This window comes from Apodemus sylvaticus, chromosome 21 (genome assembly GCF_947179515.1).
Source record: "Apodemus sylvaticus chromosome 21, mApoSyl1.1, whole genome shotgun sequence".
NCBI classification, from domain to species: Eukaryota; Metazoa; Chordata; class Mammalia; order Rodentia; family Muridae; genus Apodemus; species Apodemus sylvaticus.
In genome coordinates, this window is record NC_067492.1 from 37,037,406 (window position 1) to 37,065,319 (window position 27,914).

Sequence of the window (27,914 nt, forward strand, 5' to 3'; positions counted from 1 at the left end):
TCAGAGAATGAGGAGAATCAATGTGAAACGCTGTCTCCATGAGGTGACAGAATGGTCCTACTCATGAACTCACAGCATCTGGGGATGCCTGCACAAGATAGATAACAGTGGAAATTCAGACAGCTCTCCAGCAGGAATGGGAAGATGTCCATGGAGTTTCTACCCTTAACTGAACTGGACAGTTGATGGGTCCTGAGGGAGGGAATGTGAGTTTTCTTTAAGGATGTGGCCCCAGAGACGGTTTCATGCTGAGGAGTATATAGGTAGCACAGTTGGACTCGGGTCAGTTTTTTTGAAATAAACAGAAGCCATAACTTTGAGAGAGTAAAGAGGTAGGTGTGGATCTGGGAGGAGCTACAGGAAGAAGTAGGGGATGGATCTGACCAAGATACATTATACAAAGTTCCCCCCCCCCAAAAAAAACCACAATGTATTTTAAGGTTCATTGTGTATTCTATACCCATCACTATTGTACTCAGGACATTTTCTTTTAAATGTAATAGTTCTGGGGGGGTCTTCACTTCCTTTTGCTCTCAAACAACTGTGGGGTGTTGCAATGCCCACTCTAGCCCAGTTTAGCTCCCAAATAAATGAGACAGAGACCTGGTATTTTTATTAACAAGCTGCAAACACTAAGCTGGTCAAGTTCTGAGCTATTCAACCAGTCGAGGCTGCCTACTACACAGCCACATACACGGTTACTTACCATTTGGTCTTATCGTGACTTGCTCGGGCTTTCTCTAGTCAATGTATGTCCTCATGAATGCTCTCTCATTATGATCTCATGGCGAATCCTCCTGGTCCATCTTCTCCCCTCTCCGCTTTTTCTGTTCTCCTGATTCTATCCTTAGGACCCCCTGACTGAAATCAGAAGTCCTTCCCTAGTCTCTCCTCCTGTCTGGCTATTGGCCGATCAGCACTTTATTAGCCAATCAGAGGTGACAGAGAGCAATCTTTTCACATCATTGTTACAGGAGATGCTCCAATATTCATGACAATGCCAACATCCTGACTGCAACTAGATCCCTGGGTATAACAACCAGCACCTGAATACACAGTGTACAAAACCACGCCCCCAACATTTTCCTCACTCAAAAGAAAAGGCATAAAAGCAAGCATCATTTCTTCCCATTAGCACTTGTTGCTCTTCATTCCTTTCTCTTTGTCCTTACCATCCAGGATAATGCTCTTACAAACAATATTTCGCATAGTGCATATATTACCTTTTAGTCAGCCGTTCATTGGGGATATTTCAATTTTCTAACCATTACATTTGCCAGTGATATTTGTATAGAAGGTTTTGTATGGCTGTCATTTTTAATTATCCTGAGAACATTCCTACGCATGGGACTTTTGTGCCTTATGGGAAATCTACATTGAGTTTTTAGAGAACAGACTGTGCCCCAAAGCAACCATGATCATCTATACCTTGCATTTTCCCTTCACAATAGAGTAGTCTGTATTTCTATGCCAGCACCTACAGACTCTCTACCTTGAGTAAAGTGTCAGCTGTATCAGGCTGCTTGAAATACATTTCTCCTATAGGGCAATTGGAAACATCATTGAAGAGGACTTGAACCACTGCCCTGCATCATTAACTCTTTGTAAAGGAGCCCTTCCCCGGGGTACCCCCATGCTGTATCTCTCTTCCTTCTACGTTGGAGCTTTTACATGCACTGCACTCGCTCACCTTCACACATCTGTTTTGTCTTCTATTCATAGGGTTTCTTGAGAAAAGAGTCTGTGCGTTGGAATCATTTTCCCTTCTACAACAGCTTTGAAGGACCACTCATTTTGCTAACTGAAGTGTGTATGAAAACAATGGATAGACAGATAACAACAGCCAATGATTCAGGGAAATGCAGTTCGTTTGATGTAAAGGCATTCTGAATCTAAATGAAAAGGCTAGTGAGTTCCCTGATCTTGGCTGTGTGTGACACTAGGCAGGGCCATTTGGCAGGATTATTGCAAAACTAAGGAGGCTGGGTGAAATTTAAGATTGCTACCAAACTTGAAAAAGCCTAGGAATGTCAGCCTACAGAAGCTAAGAGGTGCCATCTAAATTCTGTGATGAGCAGTTCTGAGGCTCTGATGGATATCACAAATTCCTAACTTACCGTCAGGGCTCCCCAACCAAGGCTTCACTCTGAAGGCATCTGCCAGTCTTTAGGAGGCTCACAGAGCACAGAGGCGAGACTATGTGGCCGAGAGAAATTCGTGAAGAAAAAAAAATTGGATTTGTTTCCAGTTGTCTGGAATCTGAGATTTAGGTCATGATTGTTCAAATAAAAGAGGGCAGAATATGGGCGTGTGAACCAAGTTAAGCCAGGTAAAATCTGTGAGAAGATGCAGCTTAGGGATCCCATGAAAAGCCTTGGGAACTTCTTAGAAGAGGGAGGGGTTTCTGTCATCATGGGTTTATAATTGTGCTTAGTGGGCAAGATATCTGGGTGGCTCTCCAGTGAAAAGGTAGGACCAGTATTCTCCTTTATTACAGATCAGAATTGAAGACTTCATTCTACTGCAAGTCTGTTTTTCCATGATGTGCCTCTTCGATCTGATTTTGCTGTCCTTGTCAGCCATGGCATTGGGTGAGTTCTTTCCAATGGAAGTCAAAATACTTGCTCTAGGCAGAGATAGACAGAGATGTGTCTTTGTAGAACAAAGGCAAGATGGATCTAATTCTATAAGGTTTTCACTCTCTCGACCTGGGCGATTTCCCTGAGACTGGATATCCTGGATCAGGAGAGGATAACTGAGACCCGCAGCGCATGATGGTGTAGAAGACAAAGAGACCACCCCATGCCTCACACAGGGCAGCAAGGATATCTCGGTTTTCTTACCTCGCTGTACTGTAGGGAAGATTTAATAGGTTTTTGTGCATAGGCATAGGGTGTTGGTTGGTTGAGAGGAAGTGTAACAAAGAAGGTATAAATAGGAATTGACTTCAAATGGAGTGGATTAAAAGAAGATTTGTGATATGGTCAGGTCAACACACTGGGATCTAATGACCCTTTGAGAGGCATTTGTTATTAGGGGGTCCTAAGGGAAGGGACACAGAACTGGGGGAGGGGCAAAGAAGCAGCACCAGGCTCAATCAGGAGACACAGGAGTAGGAGTAGATTCTCTCTTTAGGATCTATTCTGAACAAAGAGGTAAAGTGGCATGTGTAGGTGTAGGATTTGTGTGAATTGCAAGGGAATCCAGGGAATACTGCCTGCTTTGACTGTATGGTGTAAGGTTCTAGGTGATGACGGCAGAGGAAGTGGTCCATGCTATCTATGAGAAGGAAGTGGTTAGGGCGCTGACACAGATTGGATAGATCCTGAGAATGGCAGTTCCCACAGGGAAATAGGGTCCTACAAGTCACAGCATCAGACATACAGATTAAGTTCATGGCTAACATATGCTATAATATTTAGTTTCAACATATAATCCTTTCCTTTCATCAGCTGGGAAATTAGGCTCATGAGAACATTCTTCCCCAGGGTTTTCTGGAAATTCATGTTCTGATCTACCTCTGGTTCATGAATCCAGACCAAGTACACAGCCATCAGGGACCTAACATCCTCATCCTTTCTTGAGTCTGTATTTTTTTTTGTACATAGGACAGGAATGGCCTAGAACTGAGTGTAAACAATTGTAAAAAAAAATCATATGAAGAACAACACCTCAGCACTGCTGGCTGCCCTAGCAACACTACCCCATTTCCATCCCTTCAGGTCCATTCTTCCGAATACCTTATGTCCATTTGTTAAGTGTGCATATTAATAGTCACCTAGCAAGATTTTTGGGAAGTATTAAAAGGATTAGAATGTGCACTTGGTATATAGGGGGTATCCAATATTTGAGCATTCCATATAGTGCAACTGGTATCAACTGTTGGTAATATTCTTGTCTCCCTTCCTCATTATATAAAGTAAACTTTACTTTGTCTGCTTTGGAAAGATTATCACTGAACTAATATACATCATACCTAAGTGATTTGTAACTAGATACTCAACAATTTTGCCAATTCCTCCTCTTCTCCAGCCCAGGCATGGAGAAGCTCCAGCCCATGGGGCGTGTCCTCCTGACTTCACTCTGCTCTCACTCTAAGCTGTAGCCACACCTGTTTTTCATCTTTGGCGCTGTTTTCATTTACACCTCCTCTCACTGCCACAGAGTCAGGCACATTCAGGCTGTGTTCTCTCAAGTGGGCCAATCCACTTCTTCTATTATTGGGATGACCAACTTCACTGACATTTCCGTTTTGCTTCCTTTTGTCCTACTTATCCCAAGCTCACCTAAACTTGAGGTGATCACTTGGACCTCAGTCACAAATGTGTCCCATAACATCTGGCTAGTAGCATCTTTTTACAAAGATATCTCACTGCCTTCATCTCACAAGAAGCCAGCATCACTTACTCAAGCTTTACTCTTAACTTTAGTCTCACATTAGAGCAGGAATAAGTCCTCATTCCTCATATACATCTCCATATTTATTCATAGCGTTTTCCTCCTCACTATAAAAGGACCCTATGCTCAGGAAAAACACTCTTTAAATTCATGAACAAAAAGATAGACATGCAGCATTTCCACCTGTGGATTTCCGCATGCCCAGGTTTCCCAGATGTTGGTGAACTACATGGTAATAATTAACACCAGCTACAAAAGGAGGCAAGTGAGGGATTGACCATCAGGCCTGGTTCCAAGCTTGTGACCAAGATTTTCCCCAAAGTGTTTCCAATGTTAAGGGCTTTTCTCTCTATAAAGCTCATTACTGACTTGAGTGAGGTTAAGTTCTGATAATCTGATGATCTGAAAGTAAAAACATACACTATCAGTTAAATGTCATTAAATTAAACACCATCATAAATCAGATGGCAAATGTACATCTCTACAAAAATCTCCATTCTGTTTTAATTACAATAATTAGAACAGAAAAATGACAAATAACCCCAAATGTACAAATTATGGAGTTGGTTACTGAGACCAAGTGTCATAAATACTATTTTTAAAGGTAATTTACTATGAAGACTCTCCAGGGCCGCATACTATTTTTCTGTGTGATAAAGTGTAGAATTTTCTTTTGGGTACATATTTTTAAGGAGTTTTTCACCCCCACCATCTGTATGTAAAAGAAAACAATGTGAAGACAATAGGAACCATGTCTTATGAGCAATAATCTGACAACATGACTATTAACCGAACAGGGAAACATCAGGATTGTGGTGGGGAAGTATGTGGCTGTTCTTCTGCCTCTAGAATAAGGACCAGGTCAGTCCCCTGAGATCCCAAAGCAGGTAGAAGAAAGACAGATGAGGAAGCTTCAAGGAGATGGGGAAAGATTGCCTGCTTTTCGAGAATAGAGTCTGTGGTTCAGCCAGGGCTTGACATCCAGTCTCCTTTACATTTAGATGGTACTACACAGAGGCACCAGAATATTTTAGATCATTGTGGTTTTAGGACCAAAACTATTCCTATAGCATACTACTCCATGGCATGAAAGCTAAAGTCCCCCTCATCCCTGACTTGTACCTGCTCATCCTGGATTATCTTACCTTTCTCTGCCAGCAGTCATATGCTACCCTTCCTTCTCAGTCACAGCCTGAGTTGTTCTGGCTTGCTTTTATTTATTCATGCATAGTTGTCTCATAGCCTTTCATCTTTTCTTTTTTACTTACATCAAGTACCAGGTTTACTGTAGTGGCACCACTCAGAAGGCCTCCCTCTTTCTTCCAACTCATCCTGACACTCCTCTTTCAGTATTTAGTCCACCACTCTGAAAGAAGGGATAACTCGTTTGCTCTCTCACCCAGCATGCATCTCTTCCCAGAATCTTACTGGATAAGAGTTTCTGAAGGCTTCTAAGAGGCAAACAAAAGTCCTGTATATTTCAGTCTATCCTCTTTTTGCAATGACTTTGGCCAGATGCTTTGTTAGCTCCAATTTCAGATTACCATTCCATTAAGTGCTCTGATATAAGGGCAGTTTCTTTCTTGTGTCAGAAGCAAATGGGTCCTATAAAAGTTCAAGTGACTTATTCCAGGCCACATCTTAAAAGTGTGCAAATCCACTAAGAAAGCAAGTCTGACCTTTTCCTTCTGATGAAGTTATGTGACCTCTCTTTATCCAGCAGGGCACCCATCCTCACCACCTGTGGTGAACACCATTCATGGCAAAGTTCAGGGGAAGTATGTTAGCTTAGAAGGATTCCCACAGCCTGTGGCCATCTTCCTGGGAGTCCCCTTTGCTAAGCCCCCTCTTGGATCCCTGAGGTTTGCTCCACCAGAGCCTGCAGAGCCCTGGAGCTTCGTGAAGAACACCACCACCTACCCTCCAATGTAAGCTGCTGGGGTTATTTGGGGCCTTTTTCTGTTATGTATTTGAGTGATGCAGAAAGGAATGAAAACAATTCTCTGATCTATAACAATCTCTGATCTAAAACAGTTCTCTGAACTATATATTGTTCTGGAATCCTCAAGAAACATTTCAGAACCACCATATTTTTCTAGAGTCCTGTGTTTAGCACACACCTTTGAACATCTATTGTGAGCCACACATGCTCTAATATAAAGATCCATTAAAGAGCCAAATTCAGACTCCTAGAATCATTGAGCTGTGTCTTAGTATGAGAGAGAAACAAAAGAAAGCACAGAAGTTAACAAATAAACACTGTTTTGTTGAGTATTTCTCCATAAAGATCCAAGTCTGCCTGTTTCTTCTAAGGACGTATGAAGACATTCATTCACAGGTACCTGCCAGTAGCTGGACTTATTTAAAGAATGTTTTGTGGACACTGGAGAGGTGGTTCAATTAAGAGAACTTGCTAATTTTGCAGATACCAGGGTTTATCCCCTGTTGCCCACATTGGTCAGTTCATAATTGCCTGGAACTCCAGCTTCAGAGCATGCAATGTTGTGTTCTGACCTCTGTGGGCACCCCTACCCAAATGTATATATTCCCACACTGATACATACATACACACATACGTGCATACATACATACACACATTTAGAAATGAATAATTTGTGACTCTTGAGTAAACAATATATATATATATATATATATATATCAAGATTATAAAATTGTTATTTCTTGGAATGAAAATATAATAAATAGAACAATAAATATAATTTAGTGTTGAATGCTAATGAAGTTGAATTTTCCCTCTTTTGATATTTGAATTATTACTTTTATGAGTATTATACTCCTTGCTTTCATTGACCTGAGAATGCCCCCAGATAATAGAAATATACACAAACCTTTTTTGGTTTCACTTGGCAACTTCATCTTGTCACTGAGAGCCTTGATGCTTCTTTCATTGGAAAGGGGGAGGTACCAAGCTTACATTAATTTTCAGGATGAAGAGACTGTTATAGTCCCAGGATTCTCACTAATATTTTTTAGATACCCTCTTCCTGATTGCACTTACATCCAGTCAAGTTAAAACAGAGTCATTCACAGGAGCAAGCCTCCTAGTGCAATGTTGAACCTAAAGTGACATTTCCAGCTTTGGTCTTGCTAGGCATCTGATGTTTTCTCGCTCCTTCTAAGGTGCTCCCAAGATGCAGTGGTAGGGCAGATGGTCAATGACCTCCTAACAAACAACAAGGAGAAAATTCATCCCCAGTTTTCTGAAGACTGTCTCTACCTGAATGTTTATACTCCTGTTGACTTGATGAAGAACAGCAACAGGCTTCCAGTAAGTGAGGGGCTCACTAATTCAGACTCCCAAGTCTCCCAAGTCTCAGCATTTAGATCTCTGAGCAACAGAAAGACAACAAAGGCATTTGGGCACAGGACACAATGGGTACCCCTGGCTGACTGATTCAAGAGTTCATCCCGTTTGAGAGTTTTTCTATTTCACTCTTCCCCAAAGACATCTTGACTTGCAACTTGCCTAGAATTGCATCTTGTTTTCTCCATGATTTCTTATGCTACTTAAAAAAATACTTTCAGGTATTTGATTAGAATCTGATCTCAGAGCAGGCAAGACACAACTTATAGTAAAGGAATCTTAGAGAAAAATGAAGCCTTTCTGTATAGTTAGGGAAACTGAGGTTCATATAGGGAAGAGGACACACAGAGGGGTGACAGGACAAGAGTGTGGTTCTTAGATCTTCACACCTGTGCTCTAAGGCAGGGACTGGCAAAGAGAGATGTGTGCTGCCTTTCTTTTCAGATTACCTGTGACAACTTTCACTGCCAGGGGAAACTCTCATGGCCCACAATGGCAGTGTGGAGGGAGGAGTCTGGGACAATCTCTTAAGCACTTTTCATGTCCTTTGCCAACCACCTATGATTGTATTGTATGTCGCTCTTTCCCCTCCCTGGTTGCTTTTGGCATATGCTGATGGCCTAATGAGTCAGCATTTCCCATAGAAGTGAGGGTAGGCAGGGGTAGGGCAGACTGCCAGCTACAGGGCAGAGGCCTGGGGACAAGCTGCTGTAAAAGAGATGATCTTTGAAGTTAAGACAGGGTGTGAGTACCTACCCAGTCTCTTAGAGTCTTCTAGAATAGGACTCAGAAGTGAAGGAAGAGGTTCTGATCTTGAGAACAATATCTGTTCCTAAACATGATTAATTTGCACAAGAAAATGAGAATAAATCTCATCTCTGCTCATTCCTTTGCCTCCACTGTGAACTCAGTGTGTCTACACAGTGAGACTCTTGGCAATGGAAATAGAAACAGGAACCACTATGGGGAGCCTTGAACGTGTACACGCATCGTAATGTCTTGAGACCACCAGCTCTTGAGCTCAGTCTTTACTCAAGATGAACTTGATTCAGTCCTTCCTCAGACAGGCAAAGTTCTATAGGAGGAGAAATAGGATCTCTGGGAACATGGCAGTAGCAAACCCCACTGGCAGTGCACATAGGACTTCAACCTCAAGGTCTGGGTTTGAATCCTTGGTCTTCATTTCACCTGCTGCAAGACCAAGCTGTGTCTTACCTTCTCAGCGTCTCATCCTCAAATAGGAGTCTTCAATGTAAGCACTCAGTGACTACTGTGTAGCCAGTCCTGGCTCAGTAGGCAGAATAGCAGCAGCAATGCACCAAAGAGAAAAGAGTTGTAGTCTTAATCTTTCTTAATGCCTTAGAGTTGTAGGGGTTCTAGTTCATGCCTAGCACCAGGTTTTTGAATTGTGGCCAGGAGCTGCAGGGATGGTGAGCTCCATGCAAAGCTACTGTGGCCAGATGTCTGAGTCTGGTCCTATCTCCAGCTTTCATTAAGGTTGTATCTCAGGCTTATGTATTTTCTTATCTGTCAAATTGGGCAGTATTAGTACCTACATTGTGGATAATCATTTCAAATTGCTCCGCAGAGTCTTGTTGAATAGTTTGTGTTATTTTTATTAGTAATGTTATATAAATAAATCATTTAATGTTATACATTATAACTTTATCCTCTCTCCATTCTATGACATGTGAGCTTTTTAAATCCAAGAGTCATCATAGAGCTTTGGTACAGTCCCTCAGACCTGGTGTATTTTAGGCATCCAGGTACCTATTTATGTATCTGAAGACTTCCTAGAGGATGCACATGTGAACTTAGTAGGATGGGGAGAACTTGAAACAGAGGGAACACTGGGAAGTGGTCTCATTGAGGATGCGTAGATCTGGAGACAATCATTCAGGTACATTAGTATTATCAGGGCTGAGAGAGAGTAAAACTTAAATACTGACCCTTGCTAATTTTCAGGCATCAGGATAGTGTGCTGTTTGAGAGAACATAGCATCCCTGGCTCCTTGGTTTCCCATGATAATGCTCTTACTTTGGAAAGATCTGATCTTCCTGAGTCAGGGTACGGCCAAGAGAACCAAACCAGAAGGTGTATGGGCTTTTCTGACTTCCTATGACAGGATAGTTCTTTTCTTGCTGTCCAGGTGATGGTGTGGATCCATGGAGGTGGACTGGTAGTGGGCGGGGCGTCTACTTATGATGGACGAGCCCTCTCAGCACATGAAAATGTGGTAGTGGTGACCATTCAGTATCGCCTGGGCATCTGGGGATACTTCAGGTAGGATTTTGGGCCTTCCTATTTCTCTTATTAGACTTGCATTGGTATTTTCTAAATAGCCAACATACCCGAAACAGATTGATGGTAAAGAAGATAGATACTTAGTTCAGAATGTGAATGGCCCAAAGCTCAAGACTGAGCCATTTCATCAGAATTGGGGGGTGAGAAGCTCCACCTTACAATGCATTAGTGGAGGAAATGAAATTTAATCTATGGGCTAAAGAGCAAAGAACACAAGAAGACAGTAAGCTGGGGAGAAGGGAGGGGCAGGTTAATCTCCTAGCAGCTTTTAATTGCTGTATTAAAACATCATAACTAAAAGCAGCTTGGGAAAAAAAAGGGGCTATTTGGCTTACATATCCCAATCATAGTTTATCATTGAAGGAAACTAGGTCAGGAATTTGAGAAAGGAACTAAAGAGACCATAAAAAAGCGCTCCTTACTGGCTTTCTTTCAAGGCGCACCCATCTTGCTTTTCATATATCAGAGGACAATCCACAAGAGGCTGTAAATGTAATTCTTCCAGGTGGGGTTTCTCTTGTACTGGAATAATGACAGGGCATTTCTAGACCTGTTCTAGCCTGTTTCAGCTCCAAATTACATTAAACACAGACCTGATATTTCTATTAACAAGCTTCCAGCACTGATCTGGGCAGGTTCTGGGCTACTGTAACCCAACTAGGCTGTCTACTACCCAGTCACATGTCTCATTATTTGTCGTTTTGTCTTGCCCTGGCTCGCTCCAGTCCATGGATATCCTTGTGGCTGTTCTCTTATTATGACCTCATGTTGAATCTTCCTGCTTCATCTCCTTCTTTCTCTCCCTCTTTACCTTCTTTTTCTTTGGACTCTCCTCCCCAAGACTAGAGTTGGAAGTCCTTCCCTAGTCTCTTCTCCTAATCAGCTATTGGCTGATCAGCACTTTATTAACCAATCAGAGGTGATGGCAAACAATATTTATACTTCATTGATACAGGAGGTGCTCCATTAATCATGACAATGCCAGCGTCCAGACTACAACCAGATCTCCGGGAACATCAATCAGCATCTGAATACACAGTGCAAAAAATCATCCCCCAACAGTAGGCTGGGACCACCTCTCTATCAAATATTAATCAAGACAATGTATCCACAGTCTTGCTTGTGGGTTAATCAGATGGAGGTAGTTTGTCAATTGTGGTTCCCTTTGCCCAGATGACTCTAGTTTGTGTCAAGTTGACAAAGAAAAATCTGTAAGCAAGGCACCATCTCATTGTCTCAGGAAGAAGTAACCTTATCTCCCCAAGAACATGGAGCACTAAAAGATTCCAGCATGCCCAATGACCTAATTACCTTCCACAGGGCCTCACCTTCCACAGATTCTATCACTGCATAATTCTGTCACATTGGGGACCAAGGCCCCAGCACATGAACCCTTATCACATCAATCATATCCAAACCATCAAAAGGGCATTAATGCTGTCATTCTTCATGAGGAGTTTTGCTAAGTTTCTCCACAAGGTTCCCAGTTTCTTCTTTCTTGAATACTATCTCTCTTCATTCTCCAGCCACACCTATCCACTTCCTTCTGAACTTCCTTTGTGGTGTCTACTCCGCCCACAGAAATGATGCTTACCTTGTGAGCACCACTCTTCATGTTACTGCCCTTTAAGTACACATTCCACTTTCCCCTGTGCTGCTCAGATCCTGCGCATTCCTCTGTGACAGGCACTGTACCAGTGTGCTGCTGCAGGCAGCTTTTTAACAAACCGCACCACCTAGCTGTTCTCAGGCCAATCGTGACCTCTATCAGTCGTCATCCCAAGCTCATGTGTCTCACTTACAGCAGCCATAGACAATTATTCCATCCTCTTTGAGATGCTCCCATTCCTGGCTTTGGCCACTTCCCGCCTCCCCAGTTGCTGCTTCTCAGCCCTTCCACTCTTTGTCTTCAGGCTATGTGTGTCTCCCCCTCTTCTGATTCCATGAGTGACCCCAGAAGGACTTAACACACTTCCCTGTTTGTGCTCTTCACCTCTCCTTTGAACTCCAGGTGCTCCTCTTTAGTTAACACCACACATCTCTGACTGTGTGCAGGAACATAGCACTTCACAAGGCCATTGTCAAAAATATTCCACACAACAAAGACTTTAGGTGTTTCCCATACGGTCCTCTGTATAGCTGCTGGCAGCTCCAACTTCCTTGATGCTCTAGACAAAGGCCTTGCAGCTTACTGGCCTTCTCTTTTCCTCCTGCAGACCCCCCACCCCCACTCCATGCAACCTGCATTCTCTTCTACAAATCAGAACCCTTTGTCTCTGGCCTATTATTATAACTGGTTAGATTTTATTTTAATTATTTTTTTTTTGAGACAGGGTTTCTCTGTGTAGCCCTGGCTGTCCTGGAACTCACTCTGTAGACCAGGCTGGCCTCGAACTCAGAAATCCGCCTGCCTCTGCCTCCCAAGTGCTGGGATTAAAGGCATGCACCACCACCACCCCTGATTAGATTCTATAAACCTGTAAATTCACTATGAGGGTGCTCCACAGAGTGGTTTGAATGCTCTGGGAGAAAACAACTGAGTCATGCTGAGTCATGTCAGGCCTCTGCACAATGGCCTCTGCACAATGCTCCCTGCTATTTACAACAATGCAGAAACCCTTTCCAGGGCTCCCCGCCTCTGTTCTACCTACATTTCACAGGCAAACCCTCACACCCTTGTTCACATAGCCTTGGGGTCTTTGCACATGATGCTTCTCCTAACCCAAAGTTCATTCTCTAGATGCTAAGAAGACCTGGACTCATTTTATTTAAGTCTATTCTAAATGCCACTGTCTCAGTGAGGCCTTTTCTGGCCGTGAGATCTTAATACTGACTCATAATTTTGCCTTTGCCTCTTTCTTTGTGACTTTCTTTTTCTAGTGGCATGATATATCCTTTGAATCTGTTGGTTTGTGGTCTGCAGTGTAAAATGAATGTAGTCAGTTTGTCTCTTTGTTTCCCAGAAATATAGTCAGATGGCAGATGGATATGCAGTACATAGTTGCTAAAAGAAATATTGAGGGTTCCACAAAGATCACTATAGGGATACAAGGTAGGTGAAGTCCTCTGACTCAGGCATCAGAGCATAGAATAATTCTGGATGGTTCATGAGGGACCGCAGTCAGTCCAAAGTCCTGGGGCCTTGTTATTTTATTTATGTCCCCTTTATTTTCTTACAGCACTGGAGATGAACACAGCAGGGGGAACTGGGGTCACTTGGACCAGGTGGCTGCACTACGGTGGGTCCAGGACAACATTGCCAACTTTGGAGGGGACCCAGGCTCTGTGACCATCTTTGGAGAGTCAGCAGGAGGTGAAAGTGTCTCTGTTCTTGTAAGTGTTTCTGTCAATCCATGCTTAGATTCGGTGAATTTACCCATGGAATCTCTTGGAGACCAGCCATCTCCAAGGGCCACAGGCATCTTTACTTTAAATGCAGAAGTTCAGGAATCTACTCATTATGCCCTAGATGATGAAGGGCTAAGGACCAAACTAATGCTTTGGTTTCCAGAAATTTCAGTGTTCAACTTTGTGTTGTAGAGCTATAAGCATTTCTAGTTTTAGCTTGGTGTGCTGATGAGCCTCTTCTTTGCAATTGGTTGATTCTCCAAAAAGCCCCCTTTTGTTAATCATTTAGCAATAAGATTAGGCACTTCTTTTGGAAATAGAGTTGAGTAGAAACCACAAAGAGGAAGAAGGAGCTTCTAAGCTCCAAGATGATCTACATGCCATGGCTCAGGTGTTGAAAGCCAGCAGGGAACTCTGAGGTGTTCTCCTGACTTGCCAGTACTCAAGAGGGAGGGCAGCTGACTCTGGAGCAGAGAGAGGGGTTTTGTTTGGAAGCCAGGTGGAAAGAGAAATGTGTGGAAGTGAGATGGGTAAGTCCTGCTAGGGGGTGTAGGACACAGATACTTGAAGGTATAAATGTGTTGCTGATGTAGGGAACAGAACTTAGGGAAATTCTAAGGGACACTACAGAAAGTTTTTGGATCAATAAAGACCCTACTAACTAATAACTCACAGAGCGAAGGTGTCCATTTCTTGTCTGTCTGTCTGTCTATCTCCCTTTCTACTCTCTCAACCAACCCACAGATCTACTAACCTATGCGTCTATGATCTATCTGCTCATAATCTAAGAACCAATGAATCTATGTATCTAACTATGCCACCTATATATGGTACCTTTCATCTCTCCATTGATCTATGCATCTATTTATAATCCATCAAACCTCTGACATCATCTGTCTCTATTCTTATCAGGTTTCTATTCTCTAACTCCATATAATCTAATTACATTCCTTTCCTACAGTAAAAGTTTCCTGAATAATGTAGGGTGATATAAATATCTCCCCAAAACATTACTCACTTACAAAACACTGTGATCTATAATTGCACACTATTCTACATTAAAATTAGAAATTGCTTATTTACTTAATATCCCAATATAAGGAAATTGTTTTCATTATAAAATGTCCAATATTAAACAAATATTTTTGGTACCTCTGGTCATTTCATATTCCCCTTCCTCTTATTTCCTGCCTGTCCCTCTCTCTTTCATTTTGCCCTTAGTTGTTCCATAAGTTGTACCCTTAGTCCTTTTAATCATGGCCCCCTTTCTTAGGGTAAGTTCTGTGTAATAGAAATTCTACTGCAGAATTTTGGGCTAGCTGTTGCCAAAACTGCCTTTTAGGAAGTTTTGATTATCATGATGGCACAGGCCATATATGTTCTGATTTGCTTCTTAGTGGATGCTCTGGTTCTACTACGTTGAGGTTTTGTGGGGGAAATCTCAGATCCAAGAAAAGCCTCAGAAGCAGGCCAGGAAAGATGAGGAACTCTCATTTCCACAGAGCACTGCAGTCTCAAGGTGAATGTGTAGGCAGAGGAGAAGGTAGAAGCAACTTTAAATTGCACCAGGTAGATATAGAAACCATGAATTTGAGAGAGTTAGATGAACTAACCAACACACACACACATACACACATACACACACACACAGAGAGAAAGAGAGAGAGAGAGAGAAAGAACACAAGGGAGAGCAGTATGTAGGATAGGTTGGAAGGAACAAAGGAAGGGAAGGGAAAGAAAAGGGGAAATTATTTAATTATAATCTATGTGATTATTATAATTATGTAATTATTACAAAAGGGACAAACTGACCCTCTTGTGTGTATAAATTCTTTCCTCCACTTCTCTCTCCTGCTAGGTATTGTCTCCTTTGGCCAAGAATCTCTTCCATAGAGCCATTTCCCAAAGTGGTGTGGTCTTCACTTCTGGTTTGTTTACAGAGGATGCAAGTTTACTGACTGAAGTAAGTCCCACCCTGAATGACTCCTATGTCTCCCCAAAACATTACTCACTTACATAACACTGTGACCTATAATTGCACACTATTCCACATTAAAATGAGAAATTGCTTATTTACTTGTGTCCTTTCCTCTGATTTCCTGTGGGCCTGGTGTGGGGAAGGGATTTTTCTGCCTATGAGATTCAACTCAAGGGATTCTTGAAATAAGACTTACTGAATGGGAGGGGATTTTCAGATTTCATGCTAGCTGCTCTCTGAAGGTATCTGATCTTCTTATGGATCACATTAAGAAGCCTTGCACTTCTGCAGAGGCTGTGTGTGGAGACAGGGTATCCTTGGAAGCATGCCGCCTGTATTAGTTCTCATAGAGTAGGTGCTGGAAATTGAAGCCAAATGGCCAATAAGTGAGAGAATGGATCTGAGCTAGATAGTGGGATCATGGATTCTTGATCTTCACTTGTCTGGACATCTTGATCTTCACTTGTCTGGATATCATGGCTTCTCTTGAGATAATGTATCTTAATATTTTGTTCATTTTTAAAGTTATAAGGGAACATAATTAGGTAGTAAGTGATACATTGATATATGGTGTCACAATTATAATTAGTAACAGAATCAACAGATGGTTCATGGGCCCCAGAAGCCACATCTGCTCATTTAGAGTGTTTCCAGGAAACCTTTTCTATCTTCAGAAATGGTGTTTAGAATAGAGCCCCTGTCTACATCAGTGGAAGGCACTGACATTGCTCTTGACATCTGCAGTTACCTGTTATCTCTTGCAGCAAATTGCTGTTATTGCTGGCTGTAAAACCACCACATCTGCTGTTATTGTTCACTGTCTGCGCCAGAAGACAGAAGAGGAGCTCTTAGAGATCACACAGAAAATGGTGGGTATATAGTCTAGGGAACTTCCTCTACAGGTTTGCCCACAGGCTTTATTCAGTTTTCTGTCATCTGACATTAAAGTTCCCAAGGCCATTTATCTATCTATCTATCTATCTATCTATCTATCTATCTATCTATCTATCTATCTAAGTTCTTGAAATACAATTATATCATTGTATAATATGATACAATCCCCCTTTACTTCCCTCTACTAAGCCCCTCCTATTGTTTCAAATTCATGGACTCTCTTTCTTTAATTGTTGCTGTGTGTGTGTGTGTGTGTGTGTGTGTGTGTGTTCTGGAATAACTGATGTTGAGCTTCTAGGAGACACAATTTTCACTTGTGAGAGTGTACCTTTTTTTTTCTGAAGCATTGAGCAGTAAAAGGGATAAGTTGAAACAGAATCCTCAAAAGTAACTAATGTCTTAGCACACGGCTGGGCCTGTCTGCTCTGGAGGTGTTACTGTGACTCTATTCCTAAGCTTTCCATTCTGTTCTTGGTTTCCCACTGAAACATGCATGTCTCCCGGGAAGATAAAAGTTAACAACACTCTACATATACACCCTACCTGCTTAGCGACTGTCTAGCATGGACACTTGAGCAATCATTTTGATTTAAACTTTGTCAGACTGGAGCTGTTATGTGCTCATTTTGAATTGTCAGCTGCATTCAGGGATACAGTGACTCGGCTCACATCCAGATGCCTGAATTTATGAGGTGAAAGTAGATGACTGGCAAAGAAATGAAGTCTCATCCTGCTCTGCTAGTTTATACCACACCCAGCTAAACCTCTGCTTGCTGCTGCTGCATCCTCACCATCATTTTTTTCCTACAGGAAAATTGGGATGTTGTTGCCTAGGAGGATCTCTTAGTGGGATGGTTGAGGGACAATTCAGGTACATGCAAGCAGACATTCTACCCAGAGCTCCAGTGACCCTGATTCTGGGTCCCAGGACCTGTCAACTTCCTGCTGCTGCCCTTCCCTTATCTTGCTTCACCTTGTAACATACAGAAAGCACCAAACGTAAGGTTCTCTTATGTCAGCCACAGAGGACCTAGGAGCACAGCCAAAATGATCAGATTTTATACCAGGAAGGTTGACCACCATAATCCACCTTTGTTTCCACAGAACCTTTTTAAGTTTGATGTCAAAGGGGATACCAAAAAGGTAAGGAAATTTTAAGATTTTCAACCTTGGAAATGACAATCTTTAATTAACTATAGTTGGTAGAAATTCTTTATCCATTTCTGTTTTGCATTTATTATTAAAAAAATGATCCCATTAAAAAAGACTACACTAGAACTTTTCACTATCAGAAGACTGAGATTAATGACTAAGGTCTCGGGAGTCAATTTTGAGTACCAAAACCCTCTCAGGGGGAAAAGGAACTCAAGAGGTTTGTAGGGAGGAACCCATGGTGCCAATCCTGAGGATATCACACAATATCGTATACCATGGAAGCTTCAGCAAGGACCCCCATCTCTCTCCTCCCAGCAGCAGCTAGGCTCTGAGGAAATTAGTTTCACAGCATCCTACAGTTCTGACCCTTTCATTCTGTGGCAGAATATGATTTTGAGCTGGGATATAGAAGCAAAACAGACAAGATATCTGTCCATCTTGGAGACTTCTATCCTAGAGGATAAGGGTGAAATAGAAAAAATATATTAAACTATATTTTGGGTTTTTGTCATGGTTCAGATAAAGATAAATTGGAAAATGGGGAACAGAATTGGCCAGTAGTTACATGTAGAGAAGGTTACAGATGATGGCTTCAAGAGCTGAGATCATCTGAGGCAAACTCTGGAAGAAAGAATACTCTGTCATAAAACCTGGAGGTAGAGAGAGATAAAGGGCCTGCTGCAGGAGAAAGGTGTGTTTGGAAGGGTGATAGGGAGAAGAGTAGGCCTGAGTTTGGGGCAGGAACAGAGATTCAAAGGGAAATGGTCACTGGGAGGTTTGGTGTAGTACAGATGGGAAGGTTTCCAGATTACTCTGCATGGATCAATGACATGGTGAGTTTGAAAGTATTTTTTCAGCATGTAGAAATAGATTATATGAAAGAGGCAGAGAAGATAAGACAAACTTGGAGGTCTCTCAGAGGGGCAACACAGGTGAAGATCATGTCAAATTCTATGAATGCCGGAGAAGTAGGATGGTAAAGGAATAGCCAAGAGGAATTACTGGTAGGTGCTGTATAAACTGTAAGGAGAGAGAGGGAAGAAGGATGTTCCTGACTCTGTAACTCAAGCACTTGACACCATGCCATTGACTTCAGCACCATGGAAGTAGACAGTGCCAAAGACTGTGGTTCTCATAGATGGCCAAGTTAATGCTCTCACAGTAGTGCTGCCCACCTTGGACCTTGAAGTCTCTTTCCTAAATTTACTATCTTTTCTCACACCATAATTTCTTGCCATGGCTTGTAGCAACACAAGGTGTACCCTGATGACCAGAAGATAAACCATGTAAAATGTGAAAGCCTAAAATAGCTTATAGGGAAAATTACTTTGTTTCCTCTGTAACTCAAATTTCTGTTACTATTGTAAGTAATCTAGATAAGGTCCTGATCAAGGAGCAGAGTTTGTTTCGGTGGACTTCTTTTGAGGCTTCTTTCCATGGTCAGTTGGCCTTGCTTCTTTGTGACAGGAATAGGAAAGGGGAAAGGATGGGAGTCCACAGTCAACTTCAAGTGAACATTCCCAATAACCTGAACTTTTATACTTAACCATTTCCTAAAGATCCCTCCTCCCACAAGCAGCACCACCCAGAGAGCAAGACTATGACACATGAGACTTTTGAAGACATTTAAGACCCAAATAACAACACCTCCATTGAGTTAGATATTTGGAGTACCAGAGAGTCAGAGGTGTGCCAGATATACAATGTGCCCTACTGTGAGAACAACTTTCTAAGCCTACTCTAGAGTGTTCCTCTACCCATGGCTCAGATAATCCTGGGATTAGACCTACATACAGCCAGAACTGTTAAAATAACCTCCAAAGGTGGGGGAGGATATTTGGCTATCTGTGTGTAAGGCCATTCTGGGGAGTTGGTCTTGTGGTACCTACAGTGCATGATAAAATGTTGGAAAAAGTAAGGAGTCATCTAAACTTGTGGTTTCATATGTTTAAAATTCACATAAGGAAGGCAACTTAAAAATAATCATAGTGTGGAGAATAATTGTGAAACGGAAGAAATGTAGCATTATGTTACCCAGAGTGGGAGAACTAGCAAGTTCTACACATTTTTATATCCACTAATTGTTTTTTTGTAAACCTATGTGCCTTTAAATAGGAGTTCACACATAGTATATGAGCATTGGCATTATTATGGTGAGAGGCTCATGGTAAATGCATTATGTATTTTTTCTTGAAGCTGTGACTTAAGATTCACTAATTCAACACTCATGACAATCTTAAAGATCTAACTATAAGGAATAGTGAAGACTAATTTTAGGTAATGTGCCAAAATAAAATTTGAAATATATGGTACATGATACATGTTTAATTTGTCTTCAGGATCCCCCTACCCCTTCTTTGCTAACATTACTTTGCTACAGATGCCCTTAATCAGATCTTTGTGACTCTAGACATTTAGATCCCTTATAAAGACCCCCTAGTTTCTGTGGTTACTGTGAACATAGCCATGAGGGTAAATGTTCTAGTCACAGCCATGGGGTCTATGTTCCAGCTGCTCACCTAGACGGGCATAGCATGAGATGTGGGTATTTCTGACACTGGGCTGCTCTGTTTCCCAGAATTATCCTTTTATGCCTACTGTGCTTGATGGAGTGATGCTGTCAAAGGCACCAGAAGTGATCCTCACTGAGAAGAACTTCAACACAGTGCCTTACATCGTGGGAATCAACAAGCAAGAATTTGGTTGGATTCTGCCAATGGTGATCATAAACAGAACTGTTTGACAGATGACCTTTCCCCTCTACCAATTAATTCATCCAGCGTGTGCACTCATGAGTTCTTTGTTCAAGCCATGCTTGGTATCTAGGACAGCTGTTCCTGTTACTTACTATGAGTGATTCTTCCATGGAAATATTCTTAGACATCACCTATATATCTCCTTTGAAATAGAGGCCCGGGAATGTGTTTTCTTTGCTTTTTCCTTAATGAATCTTGGAATTCCTAAGGCTGGTTGTACTTTAGAGATAACAATTGTGTAGATGAAATAACCAAATAAATCCCAAAAAGGAGATAAGCGCATCAGGCGGGGGAACAGAAATATGAACTTGTGCTTGGCCTCTTAAGTCTCTTGGGTGTTCTAATTGTCTCAGGGAAAGTGCTCAGAAAAGTGCTATAACTGAGCTCACATTTGGCTTTAATAGGTAAGAAGAGGTTTCTTTTTTAAAGATTATAGCCATCACCTACAGTGGTTAAAACAGCAATGTAGGAGGTGAACATAGGAAAATCCCCAAATGGCTACACAGTGGGGTGGGTTTGACCTAGGAATACAGTAGCAGATGGGGAAAGACATGACCTGAACTCAAAAGTCTCTGACACCAACAATGGGGATGTCTGTGGGCTCACAATATATAATTTCTGCTTTTCTATATTGACTTATGTAAGAGAAGTTTCAGGGGCAAGTATTTTCATCAGTGGATTTTCCCTGGAGAACATGTCATTTTGTTTGAAAGCATTGCATTTTATCAGGCTGGCATAGAAGGGTTTTGCGGTGCCTTAAGTTTCTGAAAACAACTGCTAGGGCCAGGACTCTAGAGTTTTGCAGCTCTCACTGGAGGATTTCAGAGATCAGCAAAGAACCCAGCCACAATGGTTGTAAGGGTGACTTTCTTACTCAGCACAGTCAGTGAGGACAGCCTGTTCCTCTATCCTTAAGCTCTCTGCTTCTACTTTACCTTTGTCTAAATGTTCTCCCACTGCCTGGAGGAACAGTGTTTCCTTAGCCTGATATATAGGTGCCCAAGTGTCTTTATTTATTTCCTTGAATTTCTATACAGAAATCTAATTGTTTTATTGATTTTATCAAACTCATGGGAAAGTCATATCCACTGATGAGCAGCTAGATAGAGCCTACATCCCACTGTGGGTAGGATGGTTTCCCTGGTTGTCTACTCCTGTTAATTCACAAATACTTAACTATTTTTTAAACAGATAATGGAATTTCCACCAACTGATGTAAAACTGGACAAGAAGGTTGTCTCACTGCTCCTGAGGAAGTTGTCTTATTTCTTTGTAAGCATCTTGTGATTTTCTGGTAATTGGCTGAGGGATTGGCTCAAGCTATAGACCATTTCAAATTCAAAAAATGACTGACATTGGGGTTCTGTACCTATCTTACCAACTTCTTGATTCTATTACCTCAGGTGGGATTTATACAGGGCCCAGAATCTCACAATTAACCAAGCCTTCTCAATTGGCTGGGAAAACAAACAAACAAACAAACAAACAAACAAGCAAAACACTGTTCAGTTGGAGGTTGTCACTTTCTTCATCCATTTTTAGAACATACCAGAGGATGGAATTCCAGTTGCCATTGAGAAATATTCAAGAGGCACAGATGACCCCATCAAAAACAGAGTCTTTCTCCTACAATTAATTGGGGATGTGATGTTTGGTGTGCCATCTGTGATCATGTCTCGTGGCCACAGAGGTGAGTCCAACAGTTTGGATGGCAGCCAAAGGCCTATTAGCTTTGGTCTCTAAACATTTCACCTCCCAGGATAGACAGGTGAAAGCTTCTTGTGGTGAAGGCCTCAGAGTTTGGTTCAGGAAGGTGTAAGAGAATTCCCCTAGTTATTTGACTGGCTGATAAAGATGACAGGAAATCAATCACTGGGCAGAGATATGGAGGCAGGATCTTCCAGGCAAAACAGGAAGGGAAGGAGAGAAGAGAAGCGTCAGACAAGACCCTTGGGTTGGGGTATGGAAGAAGATGGAGGAAGAAGATGATGAACCAGAATCACGTGGCCTAAAGGAGCTGCAAGTAGCTAGGGGTTTCCTAGATGGGCAATAGAGTAATGTAGGGGACATTTGCCCAGTTTATGTGTGCAGCTTGTATTTATATCAACTGAGTTCTGTGTTCTTTGCACAGGCATTTGGGGGTTGGAGATTGGTAATCATAAATCTGGCTGGTATATTATAAGTCTCTCGTGTTATCATTTCATGGGGCTAAGAGGATCTGAGAGAGTGGTAGCTGGCTTTCTGCAGGCCATCCATAGGGGGTGGATGGCCTGGAAAGTGGGAGTGGTGGCTCCAGGCATTTCAGAAAAGACTTGTTCAATCAGCTTAGCAAACCAAGACTGAGAGAGATAGCTCGGGAGTAGGGTTTTTGACCAGAGTGGCTTGGCAGCAGACTGGCCGAAGGCACCAGGGCAAGAAGGCTACTTGGGGCTGGCCAAGGGGGTGGGTAAGACCTCTGCAGCTGGCTCATAGCCAGATTTAGCATGGGATCATTTTTAAAACTATGAGCTACAGGAAGGGCTCTGTTCTGTTCAGTTCCTGTCAGTAGTAGAGTCTCAGGGCAGAATGTAACTGTGAGCAGTAAATTGATGAGCTGATCCAAAGAAAGGTCACTGATGGACATAAGTGACCCAGAGAGGAGATGGAGGCCAGTCAGTGATGCACGGCTAAGCGCATGTCCTCTGTGAGCAATGGGGAGGAGATTTATCTGCCCCTGCTCACTTGTCATTGGTGTGCTTTGATTTGCTGCACACATGGACTAAATAGTCTATTGTGACCAGGGAAAACTTTGAAGCAAAAGATCTCCCATTGTTACCAGTACTGGATATACAAGTCAGGCTTCTTCGCCCAGATAAAATGCCTAACATAAACGTGATGAGGAAAGAGAGACTTATTTGGGTCATGGCTACATGATTCTACTGCTGTGTCTTTGAGGTGAGACTCAACATCATTTGGGGGGCATAGTGGAGCGCACATGCTCACTTCATGACACACAAGAAGCAAAAAGAAAAAAAATGCAGGATGTGGTAGGAAAAATGTATTTCCAAGGACTTGGCCCTAGAGACACAATTTATGCTTAATATGTGGAAATACTATTTGATGTTTGTTTGCTGATTTCCTTTTCTCTGCTTTAATTTATTCCATTTTTATTATTTTTATTTTTATTCCATTGTTATTTGTAAATACTTTGGGAGTCTGTAAGGTTTCTACCTGTAGAAATATGCTGCCCATGAACATTGTTGCACACACTTCCAATTTGGATGCTTTTTTTTTTTAAGGGGTCAATTCTTTCTTTCTTTTTTTTATTCGATATATTTTTTATTTACATTTCAAATGATTTCCCCTTTTCTAGTCCCCCACTCCCCGAAAGTCCCATAAGCCCCTTTCTCTCCCCCTGTCCTCCCACCCACCCCTTCCCACTTCCCCGTTCTGGTTTTGCCAAATACTGCTTCACTGAGTCTTTCCAGAACAAGGGGCCACTCCTCCTTTCTTCTTGTACCTCATTTGATGTGTGCATTATGTTTTGGGTATTCCAGTTTTCTAGGTTAATAACCACTTATTAGTGAGTGCATACCATGATTCACCTTTTGAGTCTGGGTTACCTCACTTAGTATGATGTTCTCTAGCTTCATCCATTTGCCTAAGAATTTCATGAATTCATTGTTTTTGTCAATGGTTGAGGTAGTCTTCCAGCCCTGTGCTGCATCAAAGGTATGTGCAAGGTAATCTTTGTCTTGTTCCAAGTTTTAGAGAAAAAAATATTTTCCTTGTTGTGGACAATGTTAGCACTGGGACTATTATATATTACCTTTATTGTGTTAAAATATACTCTCTCTCTCTCTCTCTTTCTCTCTCTCTCTCATTTGGCCAACATATTACTACAAAAGTTGAATTTTATCAGATATTTTTTTCTGCATGTAATGAGGTGACTGTTTTTGTCTCTCTGCCTGTAACATGAACACAGTTCCCATGTATGTTAAACTGGTTTGTATCACAAGTCTAAGTCTGACCATTGTAAATTATCTTTCCAATATGTTGTTAAATTTGTTTGCTGGTGTTCTGTTGAGTATTTTTCCATCTGTGTTCATTAAGGACCTTGGTGTAGTCTTTTCTTGTGGCACCTTGTCTTATTTTTAAATTTGTGTGATTATGTCTTTCTGGGAAAGAAACTGGAAATGTTCTGTTGACCTTTGAAGAAATTTGGTGAGATATTTGGTTCTCGGTTCTTTAAATATTTGTAACTATCCTTTGGGGGGAATCATTATTTTCTTCAAGGAAAATTTAAACATTAACTCAAGTTCATTCATCATTAATCTCAAGACTGTCTGTTTCTCCTTAGTAACGCTTTGGAAGGCTTTATTGGACTAATAATCGTTCACCTGCTTTTTCCTGGTGATCCAGCTTGTATTCTTACAGTTGTTTATAATAATATCTCATGATCAGTTGAATCCCCATAGCATCTAGTGTAAAGTCTTTCATTTATGATTTTCTCTATTTGATTCTCCTTTGAATTTTTGGGGAAAGGCTGGTGGATCTAGCTAAACTTTGCCATATTTTTATCTTAAACAAAACAAAACAAAACAAAACAAAACTTTTAAACCTTCATACTCTCACAAATCTGTTTCTCTCTGCTCCCCACCTCCACCCCTCACCACCTTTTTCTGGCTACTTAACTCAGTTCCTCAGACATTCTAGGTGAGTATTTTGCCATTGGGCTGCTGTCCCAGCCCTCACAGGAAATCTCTGACCTTCATTTGCTCCCTTCTCTAGCTTTAGGCTTAGTTTGTTGTTGTGCTTGTACGCACACCACACACTTCATGTCTTTTATGTCATTTTATGTCTTTTATGATTTTATATCATTTTGTAAGGAGAATTTATTTTAGCCATAGATTATTTGACAACTATAGTTGTCAGTGCTATTTTTATCTTTTAATGTAAGGACTTGGAATCCACTTTCTGCATGCATGGTGGTTACGGCTCTAGAGTGTCCCGGATTCTATTTAAATCTTTGACATTTGTGCTAACAGGTTTCGTGTTGTTCATTAATATCTTTTTACTTCACCTTAAAATCTCTACTAATTTCTATAAGACAAGTCTATAGGTGCTCAATTCCATATGTTTTTGTTTATTTCTCTGTTATGAATGGCATCTTTATATACTATGGTATTTCTGAGATATGAAAGACTGATTATTTCATCTCTGCATATTTTTAAATTTTAATAAGTTCTACCATTGAGAAACTTGTATATCTATGTTTATTACCATACCAGTGATGATAAAGAAGTAGAAGTAGCCCAGATGTTCAAAAATGGATAAATGGAGTACATAAAATGCTGTATATACACAACAAAAGAAAACACAGTTTTATGAAGAAAACACAGTTATGATATTTTCAAAAGAATGGGTGGAACTGAAAGTCAGGTTAAGTTAAACAAAGTTGGCATGGGAAAACAAATATGGTGTATATCCCCCCATATGTGGAGCCTAGATTTAAATTCTTATGTATGTGTGCATGCGGGGAGAAACTAGATAAAAACGAAAACAAGGAGAAAAGAGGAGATGATAAGGGAGAGGAAATAAGGAGGAGGAAGATATTATACACATGCCCTTAAAGTAGAATAAAGGGTATTGTCAGAAGGAAGAGGACAAGCAAGGAGGTAGAATGGGTGTGAAGGAGGACAGTGAGGGAAAGTCATTAGTAGAACACAGTATGCATGGAAATATAGGAATGAAACCCATTACTCTTATGCTAACTTAAACGTTAATTAAGTAGTTAACTAATTTTAAAATGTAATATTAAATATTACAAAAATATAGGTAACACTTTTAGGCAAGCACTTGGATTTGCCTCGCATTCCTGGAAATGAGTGACAAAGCCCGGCAAATGCTCAAAGCCAGTCTGAATGGAAGACACACAGTAGGTTGTAGATTTTCTTGTGCACCAGTGTATCACCTAACTGGTTTGGTTTTGGGTGCATTTTCTTCATCAATTTCTGTGTCTATGAATGACTGACTCAGATACCACCTCCACTTGCTCTGTTAAACAGCTGCAAGCACGTTCAGGTGATTCCCTGAGAGAGTTCTGCTTTGCTGATGACCAGAGGTTCCTTCACAGGTAGGCCTTTCTACCATCCAAGTACATACCTAACAACACAAACTGTACATGAATCCATGTATTCCCAGATGCTGGAGCCCCAACCTACGTGTATGAATTTCAGTATCACCCAAGCTTTTCATCAGAATTGAAACCCAAGACAGTGATTGGAGACCATGGAGATGAAATCTATTCTGTCTTTGGTGCCCCGATTTTAAGAGGTAATGATGCTTTGATCCCTGTGTGCTTGTGATTCCAGTCTTCCTTCTGTGGCCCTGGAAACATTTCTCCTCTTTTAATATTCATTCCTCATCTCACAGTAACAGGAGTGAGCTAAATTGTCAAGTACCCAACCTTTTTCCCACTCCAGCATACACAAGGAAAAGTATATACTCACAGTCAATGAGCAATGCTTTGCATCAGGATGTTGACCACTAATATAACTCACAGAAATGAGACACTTGAGGATACAAATGCCACTGTTTAGTTTCCCATTTAAAATGCCACATCAGAATGTGAGTTAGGGTAAGGTCAAGCTGTTGCTGACTATGAGTCAGATGTCATATACCTGAATCTCTCTATATGCATACTTACTTATCTAAAAGCTATGTTTTACTTATATTATAGCTAATAATATAATATTTAAAGATATTCTTTCATGAACCTCTTTAATAGATGAATTCTCAGCAGTTCATATGATTTGGCCAACTTTAATGGCTTCTGAGGATACACTCTGGGCATCTACCAATTAGATGTGTTTTAGGATGTTTGTTTCTTATATTTAATATTTATATATAATATATATCATATATTATATATACATCTATATATATATGTATATATAATAGCAACTCAATAGGAAATTCATATATACATATATTAATATATTATATATTATACATTATATGTTATATGTTATATTTTTATCTTATTTCCCACAGATGGCACCTCAGAAGAGGAGATTAACCTCAGCAAGATGATGATGAAATTCTGGGCCAATTTTGCTCGGAATGGGTGAGTCTAGTACAAAGATGTTGCTAAGATATTGGGCAAAATGGAACTGCTGGGAAGGGGTAGATTTTTAAAGTCACGTAATCAGATCCTACCTGTGGTCACAGTGCTCTGACAATGGTGCTCCCCTATTTCTTGTTGTACAGAAGCCTTTGGCAGAGATAAACTAGGGATCCCTGTAAATGTCACATGAATGTGGCACCACACAGAAACTTTAAGACATTTTGCTTTATTCTCTTCCTAGGAATCCCAATGGGAAGGGGCTGCCCTATTGGCCAGAGTATGACCAGAAGGAAGGATATCTGCAGATTGGTGCCACCACCCAGCAAGCCCAGAGACTGAAAGATAAGGAAGTGGCTTTCTGGACTGAGCTTAGGGCCAAGAAACCATCACAGACAGGACACACTGAACTATGAATAGGAAGCTCTGCCAGCCTCAGGAGACCAACGGAGTCAAGATGAGGATACTCTACAAAAGATGTTTCTTGGCCAAAGATAAATTTTTGAGAAAATGGAGAATTTTGTCATAGCGATGGGCAGAGGCAAGGAAGGGGAATTATTTTCCTCAATTTGGACAATAAATGTTAGTTTTTAGAGCAGCTCAGTGTCTTTGTCTCTATCTATCTTAGACTGAAAAAGAAATAGAAAAAA

At 41.2% G+C, this 27,914-nt stretch overlaps 1 protein-coding gene across 1 annotated transcript; it reads left to right on the forward strand.

Moving 5' to 3' along the window:
- Positions 1 to 2,542: 2,542 nt before the first annotated feature.
- Positions 2,543 to 27,680, forward strand: LOC127671623 (carboxylesterase 1E-like). Its single transcript, XM_052166448.1, has 14 exons — positions 2,543 to 2,591; positions 6,119 to 6,326; positions 7,540 to 7,687; positions 9,874 to 10,007; positions 13,208 to 13,361; positions 15,235 to 15,339; positions 16,119 to 16,223; positions 17,353 to 17,391; positions 19,982 to 20,122; positions 21,351 to 21,431; positions 21,702 to 21,849; positions 26,343 to 26,474; positions 27,195 to 27,267; positions 27,509 to 27,680. The coding sequence occupies exons 1-14, from the start codon at positions 2,543 to 2,545 to the stop codon at positions 27,678 to 27,680; spliced, it is 1,689 nt and encodes a 562-aa protein (XP_052022408.1).
- Positions 27,681 to 27,914: the final 234 nt, after the last annotated feature.